Source organism: Phodopus roborovskii, unplaced genomic scaffold, assembly GCF_943737965.1.
Source record: "Phodopus roborovskii unplaced genomic scaffold, PHOROB, whole genome shotgun sequence".
Classification (NCBI taxonomy): domain Eukaryota; kingdom Metazoa; phylum Chordata; class Mammalia; order Rodentia; family Cricetidae; genus Phodopus; species Phodopus roborovskii.
The window spans coordinates 6,221,886-6,247,900 of NW_026126689.1; the positions used below are offsets into that span (position 1 = coordinate 6,221,886).

The 26,015-nt window shown below is 44.9% G+C and overlaps 1 protein-coding gene across 1 annotated transcript in view; it reads left to right on the top strand.

Annotated features, from left to right (window-relative positions):
- The window catches only part of Parp12 (poly(ADP-ribose) polymerase family member 12), a 30,668-nt gene extending 6,104 nt beyond the window's left edge, over positions 1-24,564 (top strand). Inside the window, exons 3-12 of the mRNA XM_051174645.1 lie at positions 1,293-1,593; positions 4,544-4,645; positions 7,573-7,696; positions 11,704-11,899; positions 14,639-14,780; positions 18,234-18,330; positions 19,927-20,002; positions 20,922-21,049; positions 21,947-22,098; positions 23,386-24,564. Coding sequence (XP_051030602.1) covers positions 1,293-1,593; positions 4,544-4,645; positions 7,573-7,696; positions 11,704-11,899; positions 14,639-14,780; positions 18,234-18,330; positions 19,927-20,002; positions 20,922-21,049; positions 21,947-22,098; positions 23,386-23,711 — 1,644 coding nt within the window. The 3' untranslated portion in view covers positions 23,712-24,564. The remainder of the gene's footprint in view (positions 1-1,292; positions 1,594-4,543; positions 4,646-7,572; positions 7,697-11,703; positions 11,900-14,638; positions 14,781-18,233; positions 18,331-19,926; positions 20,003-20,921; positions 21,050-21,946; positions 22,099-23,385) is intronic.
- Positions 24,565-26,015: the final 1,451 nt, after the last annotated feature.

Sequence of the window (26,015 nt, forward strand, 5' to 3'; positions counted from 1 at the left end):
CTCTTTCTTCAGTTACGTAGGAGGCCAGCCTGCTCTGTGGGAGACCTTGTATCAGTAAAGCAGAAAAGTGTTGCAGGTTTGCCAACAGCCCAGTTAAACGACAGACACAGTGACTGGAGCTGGCTGGTGAAGTTTAATGAAATGTGTTGCATGTGTTAGGAGTGGGGGCATGAACAGGTGTGTGCAGGGTGAGTGTGCCACAATGTGGAGGTCAGAGGGGAACTCCAGGGAGTGGCTCTCCCTTCCTACCTTTATGTGGGCTCTGGTATTTGAGTCAGGGCCTAAGGCCTGATCAGTAGATGCCTTCACCCACTGAGCCACCTTGTTGGGCTTTGGTGTCTGCTAGGCCATTAAAAAATGAAGTGTTCTTGGTTTTTTTCCTTGTCTGTCTGTGTTTGTTTTTGCTTTTAAACTCTTGTTCTTTGGGGCCACAGCACCCAGCTCCCAAATCACACACAGAAGCTTATTCTTAATTATGAGCGCCTGACCTTAGCTTGGCTTGTTACTATCCATGTTTTCTTAACTAATTATCCCCAACTACCTTTTGCCTCTGGGCTTTTTCCTTTTCTTACTTCTGTGTATCTTACTTTCTCTCTTACCTCTGTGGCCCCTGGCGTCTTTCTTTCTTCCTCCATTATTGTGTCTCAGATTCTTCTATTTATTCTCTCTGCCTGCCAGCCCTCCTAGCCTTTCTCCTGCCTGGCTATTGGCCACTCAGCTCTATTAGATCAATCAGGTGCTTTAGACAGGCAAAGTAACACAGCTTCGTGGAGTTAAACAAATGCAACATAAAAGAATGCAACACACCTTTGCATCATTAAACAAAATGCTCCACAGCATAAACAAATGTAACACACCTTAAAATAATTTTCCACAACAATGAAGGGGTGGTATTTGGCCTTCTCTGAGATGCTTTAGCCCTCAGAACCTCTCTTACTTTGAATTTAGAAAGGAAAATTGGGAGAAATGAACTAGTAAAGGGTATTTGGTTTGGTGAAGCTACGTGTAGGGATAAGGGTAGGTAGATTGGGGGTAGATAGGAGGCTGCTACTGCTCTGGTTCCTTTGAAGATCTATGGATGTTCCCAGGGGAGGGTCTTGCTCAGAGTATATTTTATCTTAGGGAATATTTTGTTATCCATGTCTTAAATGAGAGATGAGCTCTCTGTGGCCCATGTGAATGGTGAAGTAATACATCGACCCTGAGGCTCTCTCTACCCCATGGCATGGCCTTGAGGAGGTGTGCTGTGTACAATATTCATGGAATGATGTCTTTTTCCTCTTTGTCAACAGATCTGCCTACATTACAACAAAGGTGATGGACCCTTTGGCTCTTGCTCATTTCAAAAGCAGTGCATCAAACTCCATATCTGCCAGTATTACTTACAGGGAGAGTGTAAGTTTGGCACTAGCTGTAAGAGGTCCCATGAGCTCACCAACTCTGAGAATCTGGAGACATTGGAGAGGTTGGGCATGAGTTCTGACCTGGTGAGCAGGCTGTTCTCCACTTACCGGAATGCATATGACATCAAGAATAAGGGCTCAGCCCTCAGCAAAGTGTCCCCTTCTCCTGCAGGTCCACAGGGGACTTCTGGTAAGGCTGGCTGGAAAATGCTATAGGCCCTGGGCTTGGGGGCCTGGGTTTTTGTTGGCTAGTACATAGAATATGAATTTATTCAATGATGGACTTCTTTAATAACAGTCATTGACCCTTTCCTGGCTTGGAGGTTTTAAAGATGAGTTGAAATAGTCAAACAAGCCATTCCAGATGGTGTGAGTTGGAGTTTGTGCATTTTTAATCCAAGAGGATCTGGGTCTGCATTGAAGTGATGTCAGCTCTCCCTGTGCAATTGCCTTCTACCCTCTGGAGAATTTTTCATTCCAGTGAGGGACCTAGAGTTGGGATGCTGGTTATACAGCCCTATGATATCACAAAGGAATGCAAGAAGGCATTTGTAAAACTGTGGTCTTAGCTTCACCATCTTCCTGCCACAAGTAAGCAGGCATTTCCCCCTCTTAAAAAAAATTAATTCTTTTTGGCCTTATTCTCTGACTCTTTGACACCTAGACAGTTCCTGGCTCATAGTAACCTGTCACTATGAGTGAGCATGTCTGTCAGGCTTAATGACAGGTAGACATAGGACTTTTCAGTTGAGATTTTAAAATATTTTATATTCACAGGTGTTTTCCTATGTATGTCTGTACACCTTGCTCTTCTGGTGCCTGCAGAGGCCACAGGTTGGGAGAAGGCAGTGAAGGAAGTCCTTGAAGCTGGAGTGACAGATGGTTGTGAGCTGCTAAGTAGATGCTGGGAATTGTACCCAGGTCCTCTGGGAGAGGACCTGATGCTCTCAGCTGCTCAGCAATCTTTAGCTTCTAGTAGAAATATTTTAAAGAATAATTTTTAGTTATTCTTTGATAATTTCATATATGTATACAACCTTCTTGATCATATCCAACCCAGATCCACTTCCTACTCTTTCCAATACTTTCTCCTCTCTTATGTGATTTTTTTGAAAAAAAAAGATTTTTATTTCACTTTTAGTGTATGTGTGTGCATTTGTGAATGTGTGCCACATGTGTGCAGTGCCCATAGGAATACAAAGAGGGCATCAGGTCCTCTGAAACTGGATTTACAGGTGGCTTTGAGTCCATGTGGGTGCTGGGAACTGAATTCAGGAAGGGCAGCAGATATCCTTAACCATTGACCCGTTCATTTCCTTAGGTCCTTCATGCTTTCATTTTTAAAGATTACATGTTAATATTTGTGTGTGCGTGCACGTGCACATGTATATGTCATAGCATGTGTGTATAGGTCAGAGGACAGTTTGTGGAAATCATTCCTCTCCTTTGGTCCCAGGGATGAAACTCAGGTTGTTGGACTTGGCAGGCAGCAGAGTTTTTACCATTGAAGCCAATTAGTGCTGCCTACGTGCTTGTTGGCAAGGGGCCGTCAGCCTGGGAAACGAACAGCCCGCCATTGGTTGTATCACCAAAGAAGACTTTCCCTGCCCAAAACATCAGTTGCCAATGGCTCCTTAGCCAGGCGTGGGGCCTCATGAGCCCCTCCATCCACAGTGGGGCGCTGACTGCTGTGAATGCAGGGTGCAGTGGCCATGCTGTGTCTGAAGACAGTGTCCCCAGCACTCACCCCTCCTCCAGCTCTTACACTCTTCTGCCCCCTCTCTGTTCCTGGTCCTTAGGGGGCGGACACACACGTGTCTCATTTAACAGTCACTTTTTTCATTACTTCTCTAGCCAAGTTTGAGAGCAGCACTAACATGTGGGTATAAAATACATATTTAAAAGGTGATTGATAACATAATCCATTTAGCAAGACAGCAGCAGTAGGTTATCCTCTAATGCCTGTGACCTCAGGTTACAGCACCAAGCATGAATTTCCTCCCGTAGGGCAAGCCAGAATCCAGGCATTGCTGTTATCATACCCGTAGGCACATCTTTCCTGGCAGATGTGGCCTCCAGAATCCACTGCTGGGTATCCGTTGATGACTTTTCTCCTCCAGTGGCCTGCCCTGTACCTGCAGTTACAGATAATTGTGAGAGAGCATGCAGTGCTGGGAAGTGCCTGGGTCCTCTGGAGAGCGGCCAGTGCTCTTAACTGCTGAGCCGTCTCTCCAGCCCCACGCAGACAGTTACAAGTGTGGGTCTGGGGGCTTGGACTGTGGTCCTCAAGCCTGCACGGCAGGCTCTTCTGAGCTGCCATCCCAGGCTCTTCAGATGTTTCGCTGATCCCACATATACGAAGGGTTCCCTTTAATAATCTTTGGAGTATCATCTGGGTTATATTTTACTAAAAACGAGGGGAGGACCCACTTCTGAGTGGCTCGGACCATAAAACAGTCACCACTCTGAAGAGAGAACTTCAGGGTCTCCCAGGTGTGGGTTTTGAGTCCCAGGCTGTGGGACCTCTGGGAGTTTACAAAATGAAAAGGGAAGACGCAGGTAAATTAGTCATAGGTGATAGGGTAGTCAATAAGGGGAGGTTGTAAAGGAGTTTTTTATTCTTCCTCGGGTTAAGTGGATGGGATAAAGACTCCTTGGAGTGATAAGAAAGGTACACTTGAAAGAACTTTGTATGCTGCCTTAAGAGCTTACAAGTAAACTAAAATTAAGAATATTTTACTTGGAGATGGAAACTTCATATATTATATTACCTTTTTCTTCTTAGTACCCAGTTCTAAAGACTTCACTGCCCAATATTTGCTATAGGAACTAAATATGATTTTTAAAATAATACCCTTCAACTTTTCCTTTCCTAGTGACTTGGATGGACAGTAAAAGTTGAAAAAAGTACTTCTCTGTGGTATCCTGGGTTTAGTAAAAAGCTGCTTGGCTGAGTATTGTAGGACTCCCTCTAAAAGTCAGGTGCCTAACTGTCCCTGGGGTACATTCATCATTGGAGGACAGGCTGTCGGTTTGCCTAGGCCAGTTCTGTCATGTGCAGAAGAGATCAATAGATTCTTTTTTCCTACGTGAAAAGTATCAATGAACACTGACAGGTTTTGTGGTGTTTCTGTTTGTAGAAAGAAAAGACAGTTCAGGCTCTGTGTCACCAAGCACTCCTAGCCAGGAGGAGAGTGAACAGATTTGCTTGTACCACATTCGGAAAAGTTGTAGTTTTCAAGGTAAGTGAGAGGCCCTTCTCCCCTGGTGGGAAGGAGGCTGCTTTTCATTCCCCGGAACTGCTTTGAGGCGCCTCTGGAGAGAGGGAGGGGTCTTGCCAAACTAGTTGTGGATCTGCCTTGTTGAGAATGGAAGGGATCATTAGAAATTTGAAAGTGAAGCTGTGGATGTGTTTTTGGGATTATAACGATCTGGGCCTGTACCAGGCAGGTGAGTGTCAGGTGACCACAGAACTTCATGAAACAGGCTACTCAATCTAGTGGAAGCTAACCATCACTTCCGAAGGGAGACAGTAGGCCTAGGGAGTCTCAGGAACTGGGAAGACCTCGGTGGGGAGGAGGAGACACTTGTGTTGGCTCGGAGGATTGTCAGGGCTGCTTCAGGGTTAGGCCAGAGGTTCCTGTCTGGGACCTTTATCCGCCCTTTACCGCAAACAGCAATTCCCGTGTTGTTGGTGTTTTCACAGAAGCTTTGTGTTTTTCACTGACAACTTAGCCTTTGAAGATTCTTTCTCAGCTTATGTGACTGCAGCCACCAAGACATCATGTTTTAGTCTTTAGATGTCACACGCAGTTCATGAATATCTTCACTTTGTGCAGGGTTAGATATACAGAGCAGAGCACAGCGTCCTCCGTCTCCTCCATCTTCCCCAGGCTGCACTTGCTGTGTGGTGTACCCCTTGCTTTACATATTTTAGTTACATCGGACTAAATTTCATTTTATGTGTGTGGGTGGTTTGCTTGCATGTATGTCTGTGCACCTTGTTTGTGTCTGGTGCCCAAGGAGGCCGGAAGAGGGCGTCTGATTCCTGGAAACTGGAATTGCAGAAGGTTTTGAGACACCATATCAATGCTGGGGATCGAACCTGGGTCCTCTGGAAGAGCATCCAGCACTCTTAACCCCTGAACCATCTCTCTAGCCCCTTCATTCTTGATTTTGAAAGATTTACTTTTATTTTTCCCTCTTTTTCTTTAATTTTATTGTGTGGTTTAGAGGTTCTTTAATGGCTCTGTTTCTTTTGTAGTGCTTTTCATTGCGTCCTACATTTGCTCTTCGCGTCCTACATTTGCTCTTCGCTCTGCTGTCGTGGGAAGGGGATGTGGGTGCTTTGTCTTCCAAATTGATTCCATTTATGTAACTTACTGGGAAGCCTAGAGCCTGGATTGCATTGAGTTGGGGAACATTGGATGGAAGCAAGGATAAAGAGGGTGGAGGGTCAGGAAAGCTGACCATGGAAGGGTTCCTTTCTGCTCCAGCTGCTGTGGTTGAGATGGCCTCCGTCTATGGGAAGCTGGCCTCTACACTCACTTCCCAACTACCATCCTGGGTCCCTGGGTCCTTCCTGAGGCCTCACTCAGTCTGGTGGGCATGGGGGAGATACTGTCCCCAGGAGGTGTTTTCTTCCAGAGAGTTTTCCCCAGACTTCCCAAGATTTGCCTGTACTTGGAGTTCGTCAGCATAACCTTTAACACTTGGGTGCTTTCTGCTCACTTCTAATCATGTCCTTTGTGCCCGTCTAGGAGGGAAGAGGAATTCTGATTTGGTCCTAACTTCTGAACCATAACTATAGCCCTGGCACAGTGCTTCCTTACTGCTCAAGAACCTAGTAACCTCTGAGCCTAGCATGAGTCACGTAAGCGCAGACTCTGTACAAGTCAGTTGCAAGTCCCTGAGGTGGCTGTGTCCTCACTTGTTGCACTTAAGAGTGTTCTTGCCGGGACAACCCCAGCTTGTTTCCTGAGGCCTCTTGACCTGGTACTTATTGCTGTGTCTGCACAGTGCCTGGAGCAATGCCACATGCCCCTGTGATGCTCCCACCACAGCACTTTTTTGGTAGAATCTGGGAAGGATCTGACATGGACAAAGAATGTGCAGATTTTAAGAAATTTTAATTTTTCAAGTGTTAAAATAGCTTAAATTCATTATTTTAAACAGTGAATTAAAATGCATTAAGTACAGTTAATAAGAAATGAATCTTCATCACCTTCTTTTCCTTAGCAGCCAGGTAAGGTCCTCTAAGAATAAAAACAATGAGTTCCTGGTCCTTTGGTGTCTATCTAGGAAGCTATTACATGTGTATTAGTGTGTATATCTCTGTAACGTGTATATGCATGTTCGGTTTTGTTCTTACATAGTACTAGCACACTTCCCTTCTGTGTCTCACTTAGTCTCGTCTTACTTTTGGAGACTATGTGTATCATTCATTCTTATGACTGAATTAGAAACACGCAAAATGGCAGAAGTCTTTCCTCGCTCCTCTACAAGAGATATCTGCATATATGTGTATTTAGTTACAGTACTGCTGACCTGTCTGTCTCCTGCTTTGTATATAGAAACATTCTGCACCTGGTTGAGTATCTTTTCTGCCCCCTCCCTCCCTCCCTCCCTCCCCACCTCCCTCCCTTTCTCCCTTCCTTCCTCCTAGGGATTGAACCTAAAGCTTTTGTCTGTGCTAGCAAAAAGTACTCTGTCACTGAACTGTGTCTCCAGGCCTGTTTTTACTTTGAACTTGTGACCCTCCTGGCTCAACCTCTCCAGTAGCTGGGATTATAGGCCTCAGCCATCAAGCTAGATTCTGGGATAGATTCCTGTTGGAGTTAAATCTGGAACCTGACCTCTGCCCATCCTCGTGCCTTGGTGTGCATAGAGGCAGGGAGTGGCTTGACTGCCACCTACAGGGTTGGGGCCAGTGACCTTCTTCTGATCACCTTTGCGGTCATGAAATGACATTCTAGACTAACACATTAAAAAAAACTTGTAGTGTCCCATTTAAAGGGAAGATATACATGCCCAGGCGTAGCTGCACTAACAAAGCACAACTTCCTCCTAACTTCCCGGGCATGTGGTCAGGGTCACTCCAGTGACAACGGTAAGGTGGGGACACGCTGTCTATTGTAGAGTGTCTTACTGCTGCATGCTTCTGTTCTAGATAAGTGCTACCGAGTTCATTTCCATTTGCCATATCGGTGGCAGTTCTTGGACGGAGGCAAATGGAAGGATTTGGGCAACATGGAACTTATTGAAGAGGCATATAGTAATCCCAGTAAAGAGAGGTAGGAGAATGAAGGTGTACCCTCACCCGAGCTTTGTGTCTGGCCTTTTGTGTGCAATGTAAGGGATTTCATGTCAACAGTAGTATGAGCATGCATAAACGAAGGTGGGACCAAGGCCAGTTACCTTAGTCACTCACTGCTTACACAGCTACTCATCATTACAGTCGAGACGGTAATTTGTGAATTCCTTATCTTTTCCATAAGTCATACAGCTAAACTGTTTAACCTGAATGTTTTTATTCTTTATGGTTTTTTGTTCTTTTTTTTTTTTTAAGCAGCATTTTTCACTCAGTCAATTCATAGTAAATAAGGAAGTCTCAGATAGTTTTCTTTTAATTACTTAGTCATAACTTGGCCTTAAAATGTGCTGCATTGTGTTGCTGAAAAGATGATTTAAAGATTTTTATTTTGGACATGGGCTGGAGAGGTGACTTAGTAGGTAAGAGTACTCATTTCTCTGCTTTTGGTTCCTGGAACCCACTTGGTAGCCGAGAGCTGTCTGTAATCACAGTTGTAGAGGACCCGATGCCCCTCTTCTGGTCTCCTCAGACACTGCACTAACATGGTGAATACATGCAAAAAAACCCATGCACATAAAATAAAAACAAATACATCTTTATTAAAGAAAAAGTGAGTTTGGGATTTATTAGTTATATCTATGTGTGTCTATGTGTAATTATGTACATGTGATTATAGGTGCCTGCAGAGGTCACAGAGGGTCTGATGGGATCCCTGGGCACAAGCACTGTAGGCAGTTGTGAGCTATCCACTGTGGATATTGGGAACCAAACTCTGGTCCTCTGTAAAAGCAGCAAGTGTTCTTAACCACTGAGCCCCCTAAAAAGAGAACTTGAATATCTAAAATGATTTTGAATTTAAGAGTACATAATGTGCAAATTGCTATTGGCTAAGAATATGGGACAAATTATTCTTTAGGAAGATTAAATAGCTTATACCACCCATAATCTTTCTAGTTGAAGCAAATTTTAGATATTGCTGTGCATAAATATTTTACATATACAGCTCAATGACTCTTGACAAATGTATTTGCTTGTGTAGCCAGCAGTGTCTGATCATTCTGGAAGGCTCTTCATTAGCTCACCTTCTAAGCTTGTTTTCACTGACTGCTCTCACCTTGGACTAGTCTTGTCGTTGCTTGGATCTGTAAGTGCAACCACTTGCTGCTGTGGGCTGACGTGCCGTTTCTTTTCTTTTCCTTTTTAAATATTTTCAGTTTTGCTTTTTGAGACTGGGTCTCATTATGTAGCACAGGCTATCCATAAGCTGTCAAACTGGCTGACATCTCCCAAGGGCTGGAATGACAGCAGCGTGTGCCTCCACACCAGTGCGCCATGCACGGGTTTTCAGGGGGGATCTCCAAAGGGTGTTAGGTGAGAACATTTTTTACAGGAGATGTGTGTAGTATTTCCCACTCCCATTAGCAGTATTTAATGACATGTCCCCCTAATAACTGGTGCTGTTGATCATTTACATATTAACCAGTTAAGAGTATAAAATGTTCTCAGTTTTCATAGCCCTGATTTTCAATGAAGAGAACTTTTCCATACGTCCATTGGATGTTTTTGGATCATTTGCTGTGCAATGGGTCCATCCTTAAATGTATTTGGTAGTAGAGAGAGCTGTGTTTTTACCTGTCCGTTTATTTTGAGTCAGTGTCTGCATTTCTGCATATTAAATGTGAGTTTAAAAAAATGAACTTTTAGTTAGCTAATAGTGCCTTTAATGCAGAGAATATTTACCCTCCTTTTAGGGCTTTGTACTTTGTGTCTTAAGAAACCCTCCTTTATTCCAACAACAACAACAAATTCTCCAGAGTTTTCTCCTAAAAGTGAACATTTTAAGTATAGCACTATATCTAAATTCTCTTTTTATGTGATTAAATTTGAGCTCAGTTTCGTTCTTAGGTGAATCACCAGTTTCTCTAATACTTGCTTTGAAAAATTTTAATTGATTTACTTGTGTTAAGATATCTGCCATAAAATTAATCTTGTGTTATCCAAGCGAATGACTACTCATTTCTCAAAGTTTATTTTTAAAAACCACTAAAAGAGAGCCAAATTTGGTAAAATGTTAACACACCATAGCTCATTTTCATATTGGTTGTCAAGTACTCTCTCTTCTGCACTTGTCCTCAGAGCCTCCTGGGTTGGTCACTGTGTTCGTCCTCTCTGGCCTCTGGTCAGTGCCTGTGATTCAGTCCCATACTGCCCCTCTCTCGCCCATTGGAGTTTGGTCCCAGGCCCTGGTACGTGGTCAGGCAAAGCTCGTCTCCCTCCTCCTCTCTCTCCTCCTGCTGCTGCTGCTGCTGCTGCTGCGGCTTCTGGTTCTTGCCGTTTTGCCCTTTAGGAATTTAAATTTTTCATCAGCTTACAGCTAACTCTGCTGTACTTTAAAACAAAATTCCATTGACTGTTGTGTTTGGGGAGAACTGTGTCTTTATAGTTTTTATGCAGACACATGCTCACTTTCTGAGCCTTGATCTCCTCTAGAACTGCTGCTGGAACTCTGATGTGGTAGGCTGAGGGTCCTCACGCTGGCTGTCTTCTCCCCTAGTTCCCCTTTCATCCCCTTTCCTCTCTTTGCTGCGTTTGCCGCTGGTTCAGCCTCATCCGAGATCCCTGAGTCCCATCTGTGACTTTAAAATGTATGGTATTACATTACTTATTCCTGAATGTTCCTCTTTTTCATCAAGTTTACCTGGTCAGGTTTTTTTTTTCTTAGTCTCAGTACTAACTTGGAATTTTGATAGTTAACCAAAAAGAACCACTTTACATAGCTAGTTTCTAGCCTCAGTCTGACTCTGTTTTTTGTCAACTATATTTTCTCACGGAGTCTCTCTTTTTCTACATGTGTTGTTTGATTTGATTTTGAAATCATGTTTGATGATACTTTATTTGTGGAAGCTTTTGTGAGGTGAGTTCCTCCAGGGAACTGATGTTTGCTTTTCTGGGATTATAGGTGTGTGCTACCAGGCCTGGCTAGAAGTAGCATTTCTGCAATCCCGGCTAGTTGGAAGGTTGAGGCAGGAGGATCACAGTTCAGGGCCAGCCTAGGCAACTTAGTGACTGCTCCAGAATGAAAAGAGAGCTGGAGTATAGCTCAAACGAGGAGTAGTTTCCTAGTGTGTGTGAGATGTCCTTGGTCCAGTATCCAGGGCTAGAGGAAAAAAATCTCTCCTTAGATTCGACCGCCTTTCTTACCCTGATACTGCATTTACATACATATTTCCTCACCTTGGCTGCTAAAAATGCATCATTGCTCACTGGCTCTGCCCTCAGTCTTGTCTCTGGCTTTGTGATTCCCTTTGGTCTTTGAGCAGTATCACACTAAGAAAGGAGCCTGACTGGGCGCTAGCCATGGAGGCTGTACCGCCAGCCTGTCTCCTTCATACCTTGTTTGCTGCCTGTTTTTGCTCAGAAGTGTTTCTTAGCTTTCATGGGCTTTTGTTTTTCTGTTTGTTACATGAAGATAATAGCCTCATCCCATAGGGTTGTAAAGATTGAATCTGCTATATATAAATTACTTTATGCAGGGACTGGCAAATGCTTAGTACATGCTATTGTTATTTTTGTTTTCTAAGGATTTCTATTTTCTTTTTTTCCTTTTTTTTTTTTTTTTGACAGCTTAGTAATGCATTTTATTTTTGTAGCCTTACAGATCAAACCCTTGGAGATCAAACTGCCCGGTTCATGCTAGGCCAGTGCTCTGCCCTAGCCACATCTTCATCCCTAATTATTTTGAAGAAGGGTATTTTAGCCAGCATTTTCTGAATTTTACAGTGAAAGTATTTTCATGATAACCAGTCTTCTGAATCACCCTGATTTTTTTACAGAAACCAAATAACAATCTTGTAAAATAGGTGTCCTCACCACTGGAAGCATCTCTAAAACTGTATGACACCTTTACAGATTGCACGCCTTGTACTCTCACAGGTAGAAGCGGAAAGACCTGTGGGATTTCAACTGCTCTTGTATTTTCTTTTGCAGGATTATATACACAGAGACAGCTGCTGGCTTTCACTTTGATAACTTAGACTTTGACTCCATGAAATTTGGTAGTACCGTGGCCCGCCGGCTCTCCACGGCTTCTTCAGTCACCAAACCCCCACATTTCATCCTCACTACTGACTGGGTTTGGTACTGGTTGGACGAGTTTGGTTCTTGGCAGGAATATGGACGACAAGTAAGTGTGGTGATAAAAAAGGATGACCGTTTCATAGGAGGGGGGAAGCCGCCCTAAAGGAAAGCATGAAGATGCCAGGGAGCGTGCTTGATAGACACCTGGATGACAGTGATCTTCACAAGCTCGTGAGAATTGAATGTTAAATAGCAGCTTTTCTCATTGATTGTATTAGTTATTAGAAGACTCTGGAGTTAGTACCTATGTATAAAGTTGAAGGTTTTCAAATTGCCTTTCTTGCCTGCTTCCATAACTTCAGAAGATAGCAATGTGTGAAAATATTGATTTATATCAGAATTTGGTTTAGAACCCAAATCAGGTAACTCACTGTCAAATTATATGAAGGTGTCTACAAAGGCCGAGATCAAAAGGATCCTCAGGGGGCTTAGAGAAATGCAGTGAGTGGAGAGAGCCATTTATGTAGCGAGCCCTTCCCAGGGGGAAATTATCTGTGGCATGATGGCTACCTTCACTCCCTGGCTTGTTGGAGGTTGTATTGAGGCTTTGGTTCTTGTTAGTAACTATTCCCCTGATCACGTTTTTATGTGAACTCCAGGAGGACAGGACATTTCTCTTTTGCCATGGGTGCACCTTCCATGCTTAGAACAATACATCGTAGCTTCTTCAGAAACAGATGGCTGTCAAGGGAGGCAGTTTTGCTGGTTAGCTGGAGCTCTTACTGTTGTGCTGGCCTTACTGACGAATGCCTTCTCTCTCTAGCTTCTCCCTAGCACCAGCTTTACCTGCTGCTCTGGCCTGCCTCCCCAGCTATTCCTGCTTTCTCCCTCTCTTCTCCACTGTCCTGGGGTGTCTTACTGTATGTGGCCTCTTAGATAAATTTTCCAGCTTGGTCAGGAGCATGAGAGAGAGAGGCTGGGGCCTGACATGGAAGAGAGAGACATTGGTTGAGCGAGTTCCTTGAGGCTGGCTTGCCTGGTTACAAGAAACACCAAAGGCAACAGTCATATTTTATTTGATGATCCCTCTGGCTCCTGGGGCAGCAGTCCTGTTGATGTAACAGAGAGCTCTGATGGCACTCATGCAAAAGTAGGTCTCTTCCTTTCTCCTCCAACAGCCCACACTTCGCCTTTGCATGGTCTTTGTTTACAGTCTGTAAACTTGTTTAGGACATTTGGGGTCCCTGGAAATGAACTGCTCATGGTGTCATTGGGTGCCCACATGCTGGCAGGGTGTGGAGACACAGGTAGACTTGATGGGTTCTTGGTCTCCTTTTTGGTGTTAGCTGCATAGCCTTGGGGTCATTCTCCTTTCCTTTAGGTTTTTTGTTTGTTTGTTTTTGAAAATTTCCAGTTTCAAACCTGTTTGTTTGTTTGTTTTTTGATTTTCTGAAAAGCTATGTTTGTTTGAGTTTAGAATGTACCCCAAAATTTAATGTCAGAATCAACCAGGTCTGCCTTAGAACACATGGAATTTTCCATTCCTTCAAATCTCACTGGTCTCTCCAAGTGCTAAACGTGGGTTTCCTCCGCTCACCCACTAGTACCTTCTTCCGCACTGCGGCCAGAGTCCCTTGCTTTGCTTTCCTTCTCTTCCCTGTGGTAACTAGGCCTTGGCTCACACCTGTTTCCTCCGGGGAACTTTGCTGGGTTGTGCCTCAGCGAAGGCCATCCTCAGCAAGTGCCCCTAGCTTCTGTACCACCCACACAGACCCCGGGGACACTTGAACATGATGGGTTGATCTAACCACTTGCTTTTTATTTTCCCTCCTTTCTTGCTGTACTGTTTCTCAGAGCAGGGTCAGATTTTGTTTTATTCATTGTTTTGTCCATAAATTGTAGAACTTGTGACTCAGGGAAGAGTAGATTTATCTTTATCTTAGGTATGTGGATATTTTGCCTGCATGTTTGCCTGCAGAGGCCAGAAGAGGGGCCCTCAGAGACCATTGGGACTGAAGTCACAGACACGTTAGCCACCAAACGGGTACTGAGAATTAACCCTGGGTCCTCAGCATTAGCAATAGGTTCTCTTAACCACTGAGCCTCAGGTCCTACTTCACCCCACAGTGGAGACTATGCCTTCAGACATACCACATCTAAACCGTAGCAAAAATTCAGAATTCAGTATAGTCCATTCAATCCCAAATACTAGCTAATAGGTAATTGCAGAGAAAATGAGAGATTGAAATAAATAACTGAAAAAAAAAAAAAAAAAATAGAAGCTCCTCCAAGAGCCCAGAAAAGGGACAACACAGGACAGGACGGAAGCCTGGCGGGACCATGAGGGAGAGAGACTAGCCCTAGGAGAGGCAGCATTTCCTGAGCTGATCAGTTAAGTCACCCGGGTGAATTTGATGCTGAAGAATTTTAAAAATGCTTGTTGTTTATCTGGTTATTTGTGTGTGTGTATGCGTGTGGATGTGCTCGTACCACTGCATGGATGTGGGTGACAGGTCAAATGGCAGTTGGTTCTCTCCTGTCATGTGGCCTAAGGAGTAAACTCAGGTTATGTGCTTTGGTGGCAAGTACCATTTCCTGCTGAGCCATCTTGCTGTGGTATGCTTTTTTTATTGCTTAGTAGGAGTTATATGTTCTGCCTTCTGTTTGCAAGAATAGCTTCAGAAGAGTCAAGTCACTTCCCTTCCATAACCCCCAAACCCTCGCCCTGCTCCCTGGTACCTCCTCTTTCCCTATAACAAGATCATCTGTCCAGAACGGGCTGGTTGACCAGCACTCATCACCACACTCTCTTGCCTCCATGACATCTCTGGGTTTCCCCTTATAGGGCACAGTGCATCCTGTGACCACCATCAACAGCAGTGACGTAGAGAAGGCTTACCTGGCATTCTGTGTCCCAGGGGCTGATTCCCAGGCAGCCACCTTGAAGTTCCAGGCTGGAAAACACAACTACGAGTTAGACTTCAAAGGTAACCCTTTCCTGTGGAGTGAGTCTAGCCCCTCCGCACTAACCCGGGCCTGGGCTGGAATTAGAATGGAAAGGAGGATGCATCTCTCTCAGAGGCAGCTAGGCACATCCCCAGATGGTACTGTCCTGCACTGGCAAGGAGATGTGCTTCAGGGTAAGAGGAGAGGGAGGGCCAGGCCGGTGAACAGTGTCTGAAGGTTCACCCTCTCCCTGACAGGGGGCACACGCCTCTATTATGCAGGTTACCTCATTAATCCTGCTATACCCTGAAGCTCCTGCCTGTTCTGTAGGCGCTTTCAATCTTGATGTTACAGGATACACTGATTAAACGTTCTGTGCTTGAGTCAGGGTTCAGAAGCTGGAGCTGAGATGATTTTCCCCATGTACTGGAACAGACAAAAGCAGAGAGGTCACCCGTTGGCCAGCTCTTCGGTGGGCCGTTTTGAGAGTGCTTCAAGTTTTAGTTGTGCTGTAGTGTCTCATGCCACGTCCATGCAGACATTTCCAACCTGTCCTTACATTGAACGTTTTACATCTGGTACCTCGCAAACCCAGCATGTTAAAGGGCACATGCCTGGGCACTGTGTACTGTCCACACTGTTGTGTATTCTCTGTCATTGGTGAATTTTCCTAAAACCACTTGGTGGCTTGTTTTCGGCCGGTTATTCTTGATGCTTGTCTTCTCTCAGAGAAGCTGCTTCTGTTCTCCAGGGGAATGACTTGTACTGGAGGAAACCAGCCAGGAGTGTCACATAGGGCAGTCCTATAATTGAGGTAGTGTGTAGCAGAGCGCAGGGGGATAGAAGGGCGGGTGGCCATGAAGGCCTAGTTTATGCAGCGGTCACTCCTCTGCTGCTAACCACAGTTTAGGAGAGTTCGTTTAAAAATCTGGAAAACGTCAAACATAGCTTTCTAGTTCTCATCTTGGACTTCAGTCCCTGGAGATAGAGCAGACTTTCAGGACAAGCTAGAAAAAGCATTCTCACAGTGGCCTGACCTAAGGTCACTACGTGGTCACAGTTCGCCAATGGCTTGATTTTTACTTTTTGGTAGATAATAGTATCAATAAAAGAAAAGGCTGGGAGTCATTGGCTTCGCCTATGCGGTCTCTACTGTGTATAATGAAAGAGTCTCAAGCCAAACTCTGCCACATACACTGATGATTGTTAGGAAGCAAATACTTTCAAAACACATATACACAGCAGCCCAAATGACTTATTCTACGGGTTTGGAGAGATCAGCTCTGGTCCTTTCTCGTCATGAAAGAGTGACTCAAAGTGATAGCCAGGTTTCCAGAAGCAGAGTAATGACATCCTATCCTGGCTGTCAATAGCAGGATCCCTCAGGGAAAACTCAGATAAGGATGTGTCTCAGTGTAAATTAAGGGAACAGCAAGGTCATTGGGAAAGGGGCCCCCTTCCCCCATGGAACATTAGAGAAGCTGTAACATACACTTAACCAGTCCATATATGCTGAATCGCCTATTTCAACTATTGAAAGGTCATTTAAGATTCATTATATATGATTGTAGCACGAGTTCTATTAAGTCTTAATAAAAGCCTGGAGTCAGATATAGGGGAAATGCTGAGAGGTCCGAGAGACGAGGGAGCCAGCCACATCTAACCTCCCTAACTTCCGGCTGAAAGAGACTGAACTTCTGTCTTCCCACCTTATCACTTCCTGTCTGCCTGACAAGAACTCCACTATGGTTATAGTGGCTAGCTCCTTCCTCTGGTCTTCAGGCAAGCTTTATTTATTAGAATATAAGCAAGATGTCAATGCATGTGGTTAATAAGCCAAGTGTGCTAATGAGCAGAGCGTCAGCAGGAGGTTTAATGATGGGTGACAGAGGGCTATGGGGCAGGGAGGGGAACCCCCAGAAGATGGTGAGGAGAGCTGCAGTGTAAGGACCACATCCTCAGATTATTGCCTAGCTTATGTTCAAAGGCACGGGAATCCCAGACATCTGTAATTCTTAGTGTTAAAATGTTCTTAAGATGAAAATAAAAATTGGCTTATATATTTAAGTATAAAAGCACTTAACAGGAAATATAACTTTTACATACTTGTCATTTCCAATGTAAATGTGCATGGATACCCAACCCTTTATCCTTGGGATGTACCTGAGATTGAGGGTGGGTCAAATGTTTTGTTTATTAAAGAGAACATGGATTTGAAAAGATTGATAAATGATGCTATAGAGTCAGCTTACTCAAATTTTTAATTTTTTTTCCATTCCACTCCCAGTTCCCCCTCCCTCCTCTCCTCCCTCTCCCATCTGCTCCTCAGAGAGGGTGAGGCCTCTCCTAGGAAGTGTACTAATAAGTCTGTCCCATCATCTCATTGAGGCAGGACCAAGGCACCTCTCCATCCCACACTCCTGTGTCTAGACTGAGTAAGGTATCTCCATATAGAATGGGCTCCACTAAGTCAGTCTGTGCATTAGAGTTAGATCTTGGACTCACTGCCAGTGGCCTCTTGCATTGTCCCAGTCACACCATTGTCACCTGTATTAAGGGAGTCTGGTTTGGTCTTACGAAGGTTCCCCATTTGTCAGACCTGAGTCAGTGATCTCTCAGTAGCTCGGGTCAGCTGATTCTGTGGGTTTCCCCGTCATGGTCTGGTCTCCTTTGTTCATATTATTGTTCCTCCCTCACGTTGATTGTACTCCAGGAGCTTGGCCCACTGGTTAGTTGTGGATTTGTACATCTGCTTCCATCTGTTTCTGGAAGAGGGTTCAAGCTTCTCTAGGTTACAGATTGTATGCTGGCTATCTTTTATGTCTGGTATCCACTCATGAATGAGTATATACTATATTTCCTTTCTGGATTTGGGTTACCTCACTCAGGATGTTTTTTTCCTAGTTTTGTCCATTTGCCTGTGAATTTTAGGTTGTCATTGTTTCTTTCCCCTGAGTAGTAGTACTTTATTGTATAAATATATGACATTTTCTTTATCCATTCTTCAGTTGAGGGGAAGCTTACTCAAATTTAAGAAAAATCATAAGGACAAAATTATTACCTATAAATTGCATTAACTCAAGATGTGATAATTTGGTCTCAGGCTTGGCTGGAATGTCTTCACATCCAAGCTGGAAAAATTGCTAAGCAAAATAATAATTTAAATATTATCGGAAGGAACAATTCAAAAGCATTCATGTGTAATTGATACACCAATTACTAATCATTTCTCTATTCATTAAACTCAAGTCTCCTAAGGATACCTATTTTCTTTATGACTATTTGAAATGTGAAAAATGGGCTTATTTTTTAAGACTGATCTTAGGTTTTACATGTTGGAATATCTGTCCAACCCATTTAATTTATGTTTATCGAACATTGCTGCTGTTTGTGCATACATACCCAATGTGAGTGTGTGTGTGTGTGTGTGTGAATGTGTATGAGTGTGTATAATGTGTACATGTATATTTTTTCTCATTAGATTTTTTTTTCAGCCTTTCTGCAGAAAAACCTTGTGTATGGCACCATCAGAAAGGTTTGCCGAAGACCCAAGTATGTGTCTCCCCAGGCTGTCCAGATGAGGCAGTCCTGGTAAGTGACATTTGTACGTAGTCCATTTGCTTGGTGTGTAGTCCAGTTGAGTAGAGCTTTGCTGCCAGTGACAGGAAGCTTCTCGGACTAGATGAAAGTACTGACTGCCAGGCACACTAGCATGCTACTGTCATGAAACCTATGGTAGCTGGGTGGTGGCGCACACTTTTAATACCTGCACCAGGGAAGCAGAGGCAGGTAGTCTCTGAGTTCAAGACCAGTCTGGTCTACAGAGCGAGTTCCAGGATAGTCATGGCCACACAATGAAACCCTGTCTCAAAAACAAAACAAAACAAAAACAGTATCAAAACTCAAACCTCTAGTTGGGAAAGTCTTTGCGCCATAGTGATAATAAGCATTGTGGTTTTCAGCCGCCTAGTCAACAGAGCAAGTTCCAGGGTAATCAGGGCTACATAGAGAAACCCTGTTTTGAAAGACAGTCCACAAGAGGAAAAAAAAAATGGAATTAGTGAATCTCCCTTATGTTTTAAAAAAATATACTCAATCTCATCCATAACCCTTCTGTCACCCATTTATTTTTCTAGAAGTTCTGCTTGGTTCTAGTTAGGTCCTTGTAGATATTTTCATGGTCTCCTTTAATCATGGGAAGAATAAATGCTGGTTTATAGTCTGTCTGGTAATTTCACTGTCTGAATAGGTGAAAAAAAGAACTTTGTGCCTGGTTCTTGCTCATGGATCATTGCTTAGTTTTTCTTAAACTGTGGCATTTTCCTAGAAAAATTATTTGCGGGATTTCCTGGAGGCTTGGGATGAAGATAAATCTGCTGTAGGAAGGACAGTGGATGTTTCAATTTAAGGGAAATGAGTTTTCACAGTGATGTTCCTAAGCCCTTTATGTTTTTTAGTACTGCTTTATTTCTTTGTATTTCTAGATGATGTAATGCCTCTGTTACATGGCACCCTTTAATTTAGCACAGGTGTGTGTGTGTGTGAATTGCAAAAAAAAAAAAAAAGAATGCACATTTAAGAAAGACAAAAACAGATCACAAGTACCCTTTCATCAGCTTGACTCAAATTCAAATTTGGGGGCCAATTTTACAGTTTTAAAGATATTTTCTGAAGCCAGGTGTTGGTGGCTCACACTTTTAATTCCAATATTCAGAAGGCAGAGTTAGAGGCAAAGACAGGCAGATTTCTGTTGAGTTCAGAGTCCAGCCTGGTCTACAGAGCAAGTTCTAGGACAGGCTCCAAAGAAATACAGAGAAACCTTGACTTGAAAAACAAACAAACAAAAAATGTATGTCAAATGTATATCATTAAGGCTTCAAAAATGTTGGTGTTTTTTGAGTTTGAAGACATATAAAGGCGGGGCCCATGTATGCATGTTACTGAAGTGCTCTGTCTCTTCTGTGTAGTTGGTGGGGTGCAGGTGACGAGTGCCTATCTCAGGACTGGCGACTTTTTAGTGTGGCTGGTAGGCAAGATGAACGTGCTCTTGTGTTGTAGATATTTTGCTGTGTACTTTCTTGTCCTCTGTTTTTAAAATACATTATGCTAAGACTCAGGACTGGTGATATTGGTGAGTAGAGATGAATTTCCACACGTCTAAGGACTAAGGATTTGCTTATTTTGTAGCAGTACTAAGTTTCAAGGCCCAAGGAACATCCCAGACTACTGGGACCCTACAGCCCTGCCAGACCCAGGATTTAAGGTATGAGATTCACACACCCTGGGGGTGGACGGAGGGGCTCTTGTAAAGATGGATGAGTGTGGAATGACTATTTTGTAAAACCATGGCTCATGGCACTAGAGGGTAGAGATACATGTGGACTTTCGGTTTTGTTTCTGGAGATCTTGGGGATTTTAAGGCCAGTGACTATGGGTTGTATGTATGGGCTGACTGTAGCTCTCAGGGAAAGGAGGAGGTTAGTGTAAGGGGGAAAGATGAACTGTGTGACGTTTGCTAGGGAGGGCAGACGTGAGGAGCTTCCAAGAAGGGCTGGACTGATAAATCCGTTTCACTAAGTAATAAGAAGAAGGAAGGGGGAGTCTTTGAGTGTGATGAGGGACGTTTGGAAGGGGAGCCACCAGACAGTGGTAGACATGAGTGAGGACAGTTGGTTTGAGGCCTGCTTTCTGGGAGTGGTGCTGAGCACAAGACTGCCCTGACACATGTCCTTACTGCCCCATCAGCATGAGGCACCTCGACTGCTTTCCAGTGCTGGGGACATGCTGCACTCTGCAGACAGGCTTTTCCAGTCGGGCTGTGCTGGGAGGGCGTCTCTTACAGAGCACAAAGCAGCAGGCAGCATGTGAAGGAGCTCACACACCTGTGTGGATTCTAATTCTCACGGGGCACGTGCTCTACAGGCCTATGTGCGCTATAAAATAGTGACAGTGACATCCTGGACACACTGGAGACGGGTGAATTAGGTGCTACCTGTGACTTATGAGCCATTTCAAGGTGAACAAGAAGTAAATTACTGTACGTGGAAAACATTCCATCCCTGGAGAGACTGTGTCTCCGGGAAGAGGAGCCAAGCCATCACTCTGGAGGTCCTAGTGGTGTCAGGGACAGTTCACGTATTTGAGTCATATGACCATAACATGAAAATTATTTTCCTTTGCAGAAGATTATTCTCAGTTCTTCCTCAGAAGAGTACCAGAAGGTGTTGACCCTCTTCAACCGTACATTACCTTTCTTTGTTCAAAAGATTGAACGGATCCAGAACCTGGGCCTGTGGGAAGTCTACCAGTGGTATGTGTGACTGATCGCTGTCTCCCTCATCCTATCCTGCTAGCTGTTTACCAGCATGCTCTGCCTCTGCAGGGCAGTCAGAGGCAGCAGCATGCTTGCCCAGTGCTGTTGCATGCCGCGGACCATCGCTGATGTTGCCTTCTCCTTCTCATCCTGAGGCTGTGCATGTAGTAGCCTTCTGTTCCCCAGCCCAGCACAGGTCCTGTTCTCAGTGTGACTAGCAAAGCCAGACTCTGCTCTTGTCCATTCTGACTTCCTAAAGGTCAGTGGGGCAGAGCAAGACAGTTCACACCAGCAGCTCTAAGACTCAGCTGTAGCCAGAGAGCGGAACAGCCCCAATTGTTTGTTTAATCTTCCCATGAGGACCAGCATGCTCATGGTCACCCAGCTTTTCTCCACATAGAGTAGAAATTCATCGTGGCTCTCCACGGTGGCTGTGGCCTGCTGGCTCGGCTTCACGTGGGTTTGGAACAACGCGCACAGTGCTCTGCAGTGCTGGACCCAGTCATAGGGAGGGAGGGAGGAAGGAAGGGAGGGTGGTTCTGAGGGAGAATGTCCCCACCTCCAGACCAGCAACCTTACAACTGTTCTCCATTTCCCAGCTTCCCAGGTTCAGTTCCACTGGGAACTGGGTGGCAGAAGGGCCCAAGCCTGCTTCTAAGAACTGCTCTGTTTCTGGGACATTTGCTATGGAGGGGAAGCTTTCCTTTTGCTCTTTGACTAGATCCCAACCCATCTTTCCGTTCTGTGCTCTCTGATTTGCATCTCCAGGGGTTGGCCAGGGAAGCCATAGCCTTCTGTTCTGATGCTTTTGTTGTTGTTGTTGTTTTTGAAAATGGGTTCAGGACACTGCCCTTGTGGTTAACACCTTCAACAAGCATGTTTCTACCATTCTAGGCAAAAAGGGCAGATGCAGAAGCAAAATGGAGGGAAGGAAGTAGACGAGAGGCAGCTCTTCCATGGTACAAACACCAGCTTTGTGGATGCCATCTGCCAACAGAACTTTGACTGGCGGGTCTGTGGTCTGCATGGCACATCCTACGGCAAAGGTAAGGCGAGAGTGGTCTCACCAGTAGCTGGGAAACTGCTTAAAGACAGCTCACAGAGGCCGCAGCAGGGGCCGGCCAGTCCATGTGCACCGCCTTCTGGCCTCTGGGGGCAGCTCAACCCTGCGCTGGCAATACTCTGGATATTGCTCCCCCGTTATGTGATGGAGAGCTCAGGCAGCATGGCATGGCCGTCCTGCTCACTGGGACTTGTTTCTGCTAGAATGGAGGCGCTGAGGGGGAGGAGAGTTGGAAGTGCTCTAACCTTAGAGCACCCTAGACTCTGCCTTAATGACACCCTTGGAATAGACACCAGAGAGTATGTCATTCCACCTAACGTATGAATTCTCCAGGCATTTTTCTCTTAGTTATTTTAAAACATTATTTGGTAGTAACTTCAAACTCAGTAAAGTTGCAAGCTGTGTGTTTATGTATTTATATACACGTATATGTATTATGATTCTTGCATAAATTCCACATTCCTCAATTTTAACGTGTTGCCATGTTGGCTCTCTTCATCTTTTTATTTTCTGAACCATTTTCAAGTAGCTGGCATCTGTGGCTCCTTCTCATCCTCCAGCCTTCATTAAGAAGGTTTCTTGTGTGGTAACCAAATTTAGGAAATTCAAGTATCTGTTTCCTGGCCAGGTGTGGTGGCACACACCTTTAATTCCAGTACTCAGGAACCGGGGCAGGTGTGTCCGCATTTGAAGTCTTCCTGGTCTACATGAGTTCTGGGAGAGCCAGGGCTATGTAGAGAGACCCTGTCTCGAGAAACAAAGAAAGAAACCCCCAAAGGATCTGTTTGTCTTATTTAACTCCACGGAGCACCTGATGGTCAGTTTCAGCGTGCTGTGCCGCCTGTGGGATTGACAAGCTGGGGAAAGGGTTATAAACCCTGTGGGAGAGAGCAGCTTCCAGCTCAGGTCCATTAGGAAGAGCCAGTGCTTTATGTTGGGCGACTGGCGACTGGTGACTGGGGAATGGTTCAGTAGGAGGAGCGCTATTCACTTTTCATCTCGCCCTCCGAGGCTGTGTGGGGCAGCCCCGTTTTGTAGGTGGGAAACCCAAGTCCAGAACTGCATATTGACGGACCCTAGGTTTCCCCTGGGTTCCGAGCTGAGAATAGTTAGAGTTAGGTGACATCCTTGTGTGCCCTGCCACACGGATGTTGATGGCCTCCGCGGGTGACAAAGGTAGAAACTGGAGGACGGGATGAAAGGGTGTCTGCTGGGGCCCCATGCCAGAGTGCGCTCTTCCTGTCTCTGGAGCCGGTGTGTATCATTTCAGGGAGCTACTTCGCCAGAGACGCTGCCTATTCCCACCACTACAGCAAATCCGACACACATTCCCACACCATGTTCCTGGCCCGGGTGCTGGTGGGAGACTTCGTCAGGGGCAACGCTGCCTTCGTCCGCCCTCCCGCCAAGGAAGGTCAGAGCAGTGCCTTCTACGACAGCTGCGTGAACAGCGTGTCCGACCCAACCATCTTCGTAGTTTTTGAGAAGCATCAAATTTATCCCGAGTACCTCATCCAATACTCCACTTCCTCCAAGCCACCGGCCGCCCCCTCCATCTTTGTTGCCCTGGGCTCCTTATTCACCAGCCGCCAGTGAGCGTGGCCATGGCCACAATGCAGTAGCCTTTGTGGAGCTGTTTGGAAAGTCTTTTTTTTTTTTTTTTTTTAAACAACTTTTAATGAACTCTCATTTAATCATTAGTGTGGCTTCTCAGGGAAGTTACATCCATTCTTTCCATTTTGTTTTTCCTCTCCCTCGTGCTGGGGATGGGTCTTGTGTTTGCTAAGCAAGCACTCTGCCACTGAGCTACATTCCCAGCCCTTTCTAATCGTTTTTATTATGAGGCAGAGTTTTGCTAAATTACATTCTGCCGCAGTCTCTGAGCAGCTGGGATTACAGGCCTATGTTGCCAGGTCTGACTTGAAGCTACAGTCTTAATCCTTTGCTTTTAGGTCCTTTCAGGTTGGCTTATGATCTCACTAGTAGTGATTGTGAGCCCACGTTTGTCTTTTAGTAATGTTAGCATTGTATTTTTAACTCTTTGCTGACTTTGATGTTTATTAACAATAAGCACAGGATTTCTAAATATGTTTTATGGATTTTAATTGTTTATGTCTGTATAACAATTCTGTTTTGGGAGGGTCTTGTGGTCCATTTTGCTTTTTTCTCAGAGTAGCATAGTGGCCTTTGGGGAAGGAGACTACAGGGAAGGCCTCGGGCATCACTGTCCCTTCGGCCCACTGCTCTGGCACTAACCCAGGCAATTCCCCAACAGGAGACACAGATGAGTGCCACCTGAGTCCCGGGCTTGGCCCACAAGTGCCTGTACCCAAATCCTATAAGCCTAGCAGACACCTTCCAGGTGCGGGTTTTATGTCCCAATGAGATTGAATAACCTGTGCTGCAAATGTCACATGAGAGTATGGAAATAAAAGACTATCTAAGCAGATGAAGGCTGGAGTTCATTTTTCAGTGTCTGTTTATGAAGAGAACTGGACAGGCAGTAGGCCTTTGCTGGGCATTGGGATTATCTTAGTCCTGTAGGCTAAGATTGAGTGGTTTTAATGAACACTAGGCATTTATTTTTCAAGGTTCTGGAGACTAGGAAGTTCACAATCAAGGTTCCCGTAGATTCAGGGTCTGCTAAGGATCACTCCTCATAGCTGGCCATCTTGCAGTAGCCTTGGAGGCATATATATCTCTATTTTACATAATAAAAGCCCTTTATTATATAAGGCCCAATGAAGGCTTCCTTTTCTGGGCCTAATCATCTCCTAAAGAGCCCACATCCCAAGACCAAATTTAACATGGGTCGGGGGAGGAGAAACATTCAGACCATGTTAACATCACTGTCCTCAGTAGAGCTGAAGGCCTGGATCCTTCCCTTGCTACCTCTTACGTGGTTCTAGGAGGGGCCCTAGCAATGTGGCCGCATGTTCACATGCATATTTATACAATTTGCCTTTCCTCCACCTGATGGAAAGGTTTTTGCTCATGAAGGGTAGAACATGTCCTCCACATGCTTTTCTGTCTGAACATATTGGTGTGGTCCAAGCTGGCAGGGAGGCTGCCTGCATCTTAAAGAGCTGTGTGTGCCATTGGTGTGTCACGAGGCGATCAAGTCTCAAGCAGTTTAATTTATCGTCTTCTGAGTGACCTCAAACCTTACACAGACAGGGCGGTGTTGCTAATCAGTCCAGAGAGAGCCATTACACGGTCAGGCAGCCCACACTGAGGGTCTGCCACAGAGCTGCAGGTCGTGTGGCTCTATCGCATCCTGACTGATCTGAAAGCTTATTACTGTGTTGTGCTTGAGTTCTTGGTCCTGCTGTGGTAGTGTAGAGGGTGTGGAGGGCATCTGTCTGGTCCTGTGAGTGTTGTAGAGGCCACTCTTGGGACTGTACTTTGGACAGTACTGTTACTCATGGACTCCCATCCCTTCTGATAGTCTGAATCCTCAGTTTCCTTCCCAGCCTGTGTTCAAATCCTACTCTGTTCATGCTCAAACTAAGTTATGAGTAAGGCAGGAAACAGGATGTTGCATCTACATGCTTTTGCCCTGCATCCGGTACCCTTTTGTACCAGACATCATTCTAACATGTTTCATCAGACGCCACCCTTTCCTGTACCGACTTTGGACCATCCTTCGGCAGGATCTGCATGTCTGGTTGGGTCTCCCGCAGTGGCTGATAAGCAGTCAGAAACTGTTAGGGGAGTATAGGGGGGTCTGTAGGTCTCCAAGAATGTTTGGTTTTCTCCAATAACTCTAAACCCCTGGGCCAAGCATCGAGAGAACCAACAGTGTGCTCTTTAAAGAAAAAGATCCTTTAACCTGTGGAAACTAGCAGTAAATTTCTTCTGCCCTTACTGGGTCAAAGCATAATGAGGCTTTGGAGCCAC